The following is an 8,833-nucleotide window of genomic DNA, read 5'->3' as shown; positions in this document are numbered from 1 at the left end:
GCTGATATAAGTATGGCAGTAAAATTTTACCACATATGCCCTCTGCTGCCACCAATGGCTGTGTTGGGAACTGCAGGACCGCTCAGCCCTTGCCCTGGTAACGTAAAGGTGCCTATACACCTTCTATAACTGTCCTATCCTCCATTCCTGTGTTCTCTATCGGGAGGGGTAAGCTGAAGCCAGACAGCTCTGGCAGCGGTTTATGTCTCCAAGAACAAAGAGTATTCAATCCAGCTGAAGTTGTAGGTAAATCTAACTGAATATAAACCTGCCTGGGATAGACCTATATCTATCCTGAGATACTATAGGGCACAGGTGTCAAACTCAGGCCCTCCAGCTGTTACAAAACTACAATCCCCATCATGCCTGGACAGCCAAAGCTAAAGCTTTGCAACAGCTGGGGGGAGCTGAGTTTGACACCCCCAAATAGCGGCAGACTAGATGGACAGGTTTCTAAGTAGAGCTGCATAATAGGAATTCTCCTATTGCTCACAGTATAATTTTTGCAAGGGATTTGCACTGTCCTTAGAGGTCGCGCTGGAGGCCATGACATCCTTCCTTCTGTCGTCTCATAAACAATGCAAAACATACGCCATGTTAAGTACACTGCACTTCTGCACAGACTCCTTGAGGGAGTTCATCTGGAACCTAGAAATGAATATAAGTCAGCCACCCTGGAATGAGGTGTGACATCTTACCGTGATTTACATGTAGGTCTGTTGCTTGCAGTACTACTTTTTACCACTAGTAGATGGAAATATCGCCATGTGGGTACCTTTTCCCTGGTATATTACTTGACAATAGAGTGAATGTTACTCCAGCACTATGTATAGGATGTGGTTACTCTTCTTTCTCCATTGTCTTCCCTTTTACTGAATAATTCTTCTTTTATTCAGATTTTAAGTGTTACAAGATGGAGCCGAGAGGACGTTCTCCAGGACACACTTGATGTACAGAACATGGACTTTTAACTTTTTTATGTAATTATTGAAATTCTGATTTGCTTTATGCTCTGGATGTGGTGTCCAGCAAGGCATCTGTATATCCGCCCTATTTTCATGGATGGGATAAACTGCAATACCAAGCACAGCCAGTTGTGTGCGCCACTGTGTCTGGAACATGCCCCACTACTCTATCATCTTGTTAAATGGTCAGGACCCCACTAAACTATATCCTAAGGATAGGCCATCATTGTATAGTCCTGAGAATCCCCTTTAATATACATACACTGTACAGCTATTACAGTGCCACTATGTTGGTAGCCATGTATATATAGCTGTAACATATTCTGCAGCGCTGTACACAGATTGTAATCACTCTCACCAGAAACCATTTAACTTTTTAGTTTGTGTCTTGTAGGTGACAGGAAGCTGAATGCATAGAGGAAGCTGACATGAAAAGGATGTTAAAGTGTCAATGTTGTTTAAACTTTCAAAATCTAAATTAACAGTAGATGTGATATAAAGCAAGTTTGCAATATACATTCATTATTTTTGTTGTTGTTATCATGCTGTAAAACAAAGCTATACTTACCAGAAATCCAGGTCCAGTCTCAATGTGTCCATCAGTCACATGACTGCCTTCTCTCTGTGAGCGCTCAGATGGCCTGGGATACACAGGACTTCCTGTTTTCTGACTGTTTCCTGTTTTTTGAGGGGAAAAAAAGCCAGAAAACAGGAAGTGCCGTGTTCTCCATGATAACTAAAAAAAAAAAAAAAAAAATGAATGTAGATTGCCAACCTGCTTTATTTTACATCTACTGTTGATTTAGATTTTGAAAGTTATAAGGACAGCTACACTTTAAGGAACTGGTAACAAGGTTATGTCCACCTATAAAATGATACTATCATATAGAGAAATGTCAAAAGTTTTGATCACATGGGGTCTGGGTGATGAGTCCCCCACCCATACTAGCACAAGCAGCCAGCTGAGGCCATCTCTCCCAGGCTTGCTGCAGGAGGCAGATTCTATAGTCTGTCTATGGAGTTAGGGAGAGAAGCACTCAGGCTCATTCTTCTTCCTGCTTGTTGTAGTGATGGGTGGTGGGTTTCAGCACCAAGACCACAACCTATTAAAACTTTTGAGATGTCTCCATAACATGTCACTTTTTTTAAAAACTTTACGGTAACTCTATAAATACCAGTTAGAATAGCTGAGTAACTAAAGACATGACATTGCTGATCACATACTGATCCTTGGGGACCGTTTACACTGCGGAAACAGGTGGGAATTCCAAGCCGAATCCCTGCCACAGACTCTTGGAATTCCGCCTGCCACTCTGCATCAATGTTAAGCACCGGGAGCTGCGGCTCTCCGCTGAAAGAATTGACACGTCAATTCTTTCAGCGGATAGCAGAGGTGCCCTATACTATATATACAGGCGGAGTCCACGACAGGGATTCCGTTTGCAATTTCCACCTGTCCCGCAGTGTAAACAGGCCCTAAGAGTCCTATTAGACAAATCGATTTTTTGTTTTCTGCGATTAACGATAATCAAGAGATTTTGTGAATGACCTAAAATCGTTTACAATGGTAATTACGTTTCTTTGTGTACTCTAGTATGCCAATGAATGTAATAACGAGCAAATGATGTGTACATACACCGAAAGATTTGGGAATGATTAACAACGATTTTATGGTCATCTCCAAAGATGTGATCAATGACATATGAGTGAATTTTCATTAGCAAATTGATCTTTGCCGGCATACCCAAGGAAAAATTATCGATTAAATTGAATGATAAAACGATTTTTTGCAGGATAAATACACATATTTATATATATATATATATATATATATATATATATATATATATATATGTGTGTGTGTATCATATATATATATATATATATATATATATATTAGTTACAACCTGTGTTATACTCTAGAGCTGCATTCATAATGCTGTCTATAAAATATTCAAGCCTGGGTGGGCAAACACTATTGCTCCCAGCCCCCCCAAGGAATCAGAAAAGGCTCCAGTAGAACAGGCTGGATGTACGTCTTTCTAGATTCTCCAAGTTGTTTTATTACCTTTGTTCATTTTATTTTCATTGTGTTCCTTTTTTCTATTAAAACTTAATATTTAAAGTGCATCCTTGTGCTCTATAAAAGAATCCATAGTTCTTCCTTAGATTGTGTTCACGCTGCTGTGTTAACCGTTCCACTGCTGGATAGCTTTGGATGTGCTGGCTCATCAGTGTGTATAGTGTTGGGGAGCGGACAGGAAGATTTTGAGTTTATGGTAAAAATGACCCTTTTTGCTTCTTTTGGAATCTGATTCTTGCTTTGAACATCTAAAATGTGATCTCTACCTGTGGAGCAATGTATATTGTGTATGTTCTAGCTTACCTGCCTGGTGCTGTAGCCTTCCTGTTTCTGGCAGGCAGAGCTGTGTACCACAGTATCTTGAAAGCGCTTCAGCTCCACCTGCTGGATGTTGTAAGGTACTACTCTGCGTCTGAAAACCTGGTCGCATGCCTTTCTTTCCTTCCTTATTAAAAGGAATTGTACAGGACTGGAAATACTTGGCTAAATTCTTCCAGTAACAGTGTCACATCTGTCCACAGGTTGTGTGTGGTATTGTAGCTTTCAGCTCCATTCGCTACAATAGGGCTGAATAGACACCGGACAGGTGTGGTGCTGTTATTACATAGGAGGATGCTTAAATTTTTCTCAGAATTCTTGAGCTGTATTGTTGATCAAGGTTACATGTCTGGTTTTAGAGACATGTGTAAAGAAAAAGAAAAAAAAAAACACCCATGCGTTTCAGATAGCAGGGGTTACCAGTGAACTGTTCACCGCCCCATTGACAAAATAAAGGTGCTATAAAATGTCTACATAATACTAATCTATGCGCTAATAATGCTATATAGTTCACATTTGCACCTGATGTTGTGTTCAGAGCTGTTACAGAGTCTGGTAAAAATGCCTTAAAGTGCCTTAAAAAATGCATGTGTGCACTGCAGCATTAAAGGGGCTGTCCAGAATAGGAAAGACATAGCAGCTTTCATCTGGAAATAGCGCCACTCTTGTCCTAAGTTTGTGTCCGTTATTGCAGGTATTGAGTTCCATTGGTGCTGTGGGAAGGTGCTATTTTTGGAAGAAAGCAATCATGTTTTTGTAATTCATGATAACCCCTTTAAAGGGAACCTTTCATCACTGTCATGCTGCCCAAACTACAAGTCATTGGGGTGGTCCCTTTTGGCCTCTTCTCTCCCCACTGGCTTTGATTGATAGATCCCCCTGTGTTTGGGTACAGTGAGAGATCTATCCGTTATGGCTGGAAGGACAGAGAGGCCATCGTAGACTGCCAAAATCACTTGTGGTTCAGGCAGCATGAAAGTAGAGAGGTTCCCTTTTAGGGTCCCTTCACACATAGCGAATCGCAGCAGATTTCATAGGATTACATACTTGGGGTGGGTTCAGACTGAGGAATTCTCGCGGACAATGTCCGCGGAATTCGGTCAGCTGGTGGCCCGCACGGGCACGCGCTTTTCCGCTCGCTCCATAGACACCATTCTATAGGCCGGTGTATTCCGCGATCAGCTGAAATAAGTGACATGACACTTCTTTCAGCGTATAGCGGAACACGCCGGCCCATAGAATGGTGTCTATGGGGCCGGCGGAAAGGCGCCCAGATGTGCGGGCGGACAGCTGACGGAATTCCGCGGACATTGTCCGCGAGAATTCCGTAGTGTGAACCCGCCCTTGTGGAATTTTCATCCAGCTGAGAGTATGTAATCCCTTAACCTGCGGCGACCCAGGGCATAGATTGCCTGGTCCACGCTCCGGCTTACTTACTGGTGTGCCATAAAGGGTGCTTTAAAGGTGTGCCTTCACATATAATGGGGCTAAAAAAGTGGAAAGGGCGCCATAGGGTGATAACGTAAACAACAGATTGTAGGTCGAACAAGCTGATAATAAAACTGCTCACCTGATGGTGTTGTGCTAAGAACACAACACCTGTATGCACTATCAGTGAAGAGAGAGGTAGTAGCCGTAGCAGCCAGGCTCCAAGGGTAGATGCCGAGATCCCAAGCCAGGAGATCAGGGAATGGAGAATGGTAGATATCGGATCCTCGGGGTAGGCAGGGACCACAGGAGCCAGAATGACGGCGCTTCACGGCTTCAGGTTTAATGAAGTAAAACTATGAATTTTAATGGTCTCATAAACAACGCGTTTCGAGGCATAAATTGCCCCTTTGTCAAGTAGGAGAGACAACACGCGTTGTTTATGAGACCATTAAAATTCATCGTTTTACTTCATTAAACCTGAAGCCGTGAAGCGCCGTCATTCTGGCTCCTGTGGTCCCCGCCTACCCCGAGGATCTGACACTTCATCTACCTTCACATATAATGGATCCGCAGCAGATTTCATGCACCCTTTATGGCACACCAGTGATTCTCCCAAGAACAAAGTGCTCATCACCAAGATGTGTAGTGTCCCAGCTGCTACTATAGAAGTAGTATAAATAGAATATGCTCAGTTTATAGGAATAACCTAGTAAGTTTGGGTTTTTTGCTCTGTGTGATGTCTCGTGTGGGCAGGTCGCTTCCTGTGGTTGTGTTGAGTGCGGATGTTGAGGGAAGTTTTGTTACTTGCCGTTTTTGTGAATTCTTTGTGAGTTGTGATGAGCAGCGGGCGATCCTCCTGGTGGAGTGCTGAGGGGAGCCGTATGGTGCACTGAGCCCTCCCCTTAGGTTACCAGGCTGGTCACCCACATGGAGACTACAGAAGGTATCTCTAATACTACTACAAAAAACTGCAGTCTACAGGCGGACTTCCAGTATGGATTCTTCACCGTCACCTACAGCCTGGTGTTCATCCTGGGGTTACCTGGGAACGCCTTGGCTCTGTTCTACCTGTGCCGGAGCAGGCAGCGATCCCGCAGCTCCAATATCTACTTTGTGAACCTGTCTGTAGTGGATTCCTTCTTCATCTGCCTCCTTCCATTTCGCATTTATTACCACAATACTGGAAATCATTGGATCTTTGGAGACGTGGCTTGTCGCATCACCGGGGCCCTTTTCTATGCCAACATCTACCTGAGCATTGGCTTCTTTACCTGTATATGTTTGGACCGGTACCTTGCTGTGGTCCATCCTCTGCTGTACATGAAGCTCAAGTCTACTCGCTGCTCCCTGATTCTGACCATTTTGATCTGGATCATCTGCATGACCATTATACTACCTCTAATCCTGGGGGGACCCCTGGGCAGTGCCCCTGACAATGGCACCAGGACTTCTTGCTTTGAGGACTTCTCCGCATCAGAGTGGCAGCAACGCCTGGCGCCTTATAATATCTGCGCCCTGATCTTTGGGTTCCTGGTGCCGTTCACCGTCGTGGTGGTGGTGATCCCTTTAATAGCACGACGGATATGTGGGATGAAGTCCAGCATCCATCGTAAGGTGGCCTTCAGAATCATCATCTTCATTCTGCTGGTGTGTATGGTGTGTTTCCTGCCCTACAATGTCTCCCACCTGCTGCACTTTCTCATGAGACTGAACATCATCCAGGACTGCGCCTTCGCCGTGCACATCTACAAGCTACGCCGCATCACTTTGGCCTTAGTAAGTCTGAACAGCTGCCTGAACCCCATTCTGTACTTCATCCCGTACCTAAGCCGCAGGCTCAGCACTCCCTACTCTAGGCAGATGTACAATGTTCAGAATGGAGCACCTGTTAAAGTCACCTCCCCTTGTCAATTACCAAGAAAACTGGAGCCTGTAACTATACTGGGAGCTAAAGTGGAATGGTCAGTGCTGTAATAGACAGGAGCTGCTCCGTTCAATGCATGGATTCATCCAAGAACGTTCTGTGCTCTAGAACCCTGCACTCCATATTCCGTTACTATAGGGGTCAATGTTCGCTTGGGAATTTGACCAAGAAAACTGACACTTGACCTTTCTAGCTTTAGATGAGAATAGAACTGTGTATGTCTCCAATAAATGTTTCTATGATGTATTTATATCACTATGTAGACTCAATCATTCCTCCATTTCTCTTGTGCGGGTCATGGAGACAGCCAAGCTCTTTGGTAGCATTTGGAGGAAATTATGCAGGATTGGAAAAACAAGTTTTTTGTTTTTTTTTTTGCAAAAACAGCGCCACACTTGTGCCCAGGTTGTGCATGGTATTACATTTCAGATCCATTCACCTCATTGGAACTGAATTGCAGAACCCACACCTACCTAACCTGAGGACTAGAGTGGTGCTGTTTCTGGATGTATGTTTTTCTAAGCCTGTAAAATCTGTTTAAATTATATTGGCAGCTGATAGAATTTGGTGCCATTGACCGTGAGTTGTTATGGTTTTGCCACAGGTTGAAAACACTGGTCAAGGTGCCCCTTAATATATCTGGAATAAGCAAGTAAGTGGGGGCCACACATTTAAGTGGATGTCACAGATCCTCTTTATATGGTATTCTACTTGAGACGCTTTATAGGGTCTGCAGCTTTTGTGTTAAATCATATGCATCTGTTGTTTTCACTGAACAATGTTAAAATAATAGTTCACATTTAAAGGGGAACTCCGGTGAAACTTTTTTTTTTTTGTCTTTCACTGACACCCACCAGGTTCACTGTCTGTGGGCCTGTGTATTTATAGTCCATAGGTTCCCACCAAGTTGCAAACTTTGAACAAGTGTGTCATAGAGATATAGCTAACGGCACTACTGAGCTGTGTGTTAATGGATTAACTTGGTATAAAAAATGATGATGAGTTTGCATAGAGAGTACAGGGTGCTCACTTCTACTTAATCCAAACAATACCCAAATGCAAGAAAAAATATAGAGATGTAGAGGGCACTCACCGTTAAAACGTAATCTTTATTCATTTTCTTAAAATTGCCGTATTAGGACATGCAGGAGAGCAGGCAAACACTTGTGACAGCTGTTTTGCGTGACATAGGCACGCGTCTGTAGAAGCGTGCCTACGTCACGCGAAACAGCTGTTACGCTGCCACATTGGTTAGAACAAGTGTTTGCCTGCTCTCCTGCATGTCCTAATACGGCAATTTTAGGAAAATGAATAAAGATTACGTTTTAACGGTGAGTGCCCTCTACATCTCTATATTTTTTCTTGCAGTTGGATAAACTTTGAACAAGATTACAGGGGTGTTCCTGGACTCTTTAATTGATGGTCTAGGTGCAAGACAGTCCATCAACAGCTGATCAGTGGCGGTCCTACACGTGAGTCACACCGATCAGCTTTTTTCCACAGCTGTGCCACCTGCTTACACAGTGAATGGTGTCGGAAGCAGACATCTCTGTACATTCTCTTTATTAGTAGCTGAGCTGTAGTAACCCAGCATGGCCAGTACACAGTGTAGTTGGCCCACAGCTAATTGGCAGGGGTGTTGGGTATTGACCTATACTCGGGAGAGCCCATCAATATCTGATCAGCTGAGGGGAATTGTAGTTTTGGAACAGCTGGAGGGCCTGAGTTTGACCCTTTTCTACACTGTTCATGAAAGGTAAATCAAGGCTTCCTTGCTCTCAGCAGTGGGTCATTCCTTAGTGTAACTCTTTCCTTTCTGCTCATACAGCACCTTGCAAAGCAAATACATCAATTCTCCCTCCACATGCCATCTTTAGTAATGTATTGTGTAAATGTCCCCTGTGGACAGTACTGCTTCAGGCTAGTACACTTTCACCAGGACTGTCATGGCATAGTAGAGAGGAGTAAGGGTGGTATTACATGGCATACAGAGCCTATTACACGGCCCGGGAATCGTGTGGCAAGGGCATCTTGGTGATGTCTGTGCAGCTCTTGCTTTATCAAGAAAATAATAAAGATTATACTTACCTGTCCACAGTCCCCAGTATCCTG

The 8,833-nt window shown here is 43.7% G+C and overlaps 2 protein-coding genes across 2 annotated transcripts in view; both read left to right on the top strand.

Annotated features, from left to right (window-relative positions):
• PUSL1 (pseudouridine synthase like 1) overlaps positions 1 to 2,751 on the top strand; it is a 34,213-nt gene extending 31,462 nt beyond the window's left edge. The window contains exon 8 of the mRNA XM_069947291.1: positions 897 to 2,751. Coding sequence (XP_069803392.1) covers positions 897 to 949 — 53 coding nt within the window. The 3' untranslated portion in view covers positions 950 to 2,751. The remainder of the gene's footprint in view (positions 1 to 896) is intronic.
• A 2,888-nt stretch (positions 2,752 to 5,639) lies between these two features.
• Positions 5,640 to 6,919, top strand: LOC138769674 (lysophosphatidic acid receptor 6-like). The gene has a single exon (XM_069948282.1). The coding sequence runs from the start codon at positions 5,725 to 5,727 to the stop codon at positions 6,769 to 6,771; it is 1,047 nt and encodes a 348-aa protein (XP_069804383.1). The 5' UTR covers positions 5,640 to 5,724; the 3' UTR covers positions 6,772 to 6,919.
• Positions 6,920 to 8,833: the final 1,914 nt, after the last annotated feature.

This window comes from Dendropsophus ebraccatus, chromosome 12 (assembly GCF_027789765.1).
Source record: "Dendropsophus ebraccatus isolate aDenEbr1 chromosome 12, aDenEbr1.pat, whole genome shotgun sequence".
Taxonomy (NCBI): Eukaryota; Metazoa; Chordata; class Amphibia; order Anura; family Hylidae; genus Dendropsophus; species Dendropsophus ebraccatus.
Note: the sequence above shows the minus strand (reverse complement) of the source record. Positions and strands in the feature narration are given on the sequence as shown.

Excerpts from the sequence above, each read along its gene's own strand:
- LOC138769674 (XM_069948282.1), top strand. The coding sequence starts at position 5,725 with ATGGAGACTACAGAAGGTATCTCTAATACTACTACAAAAAACTGCAGT.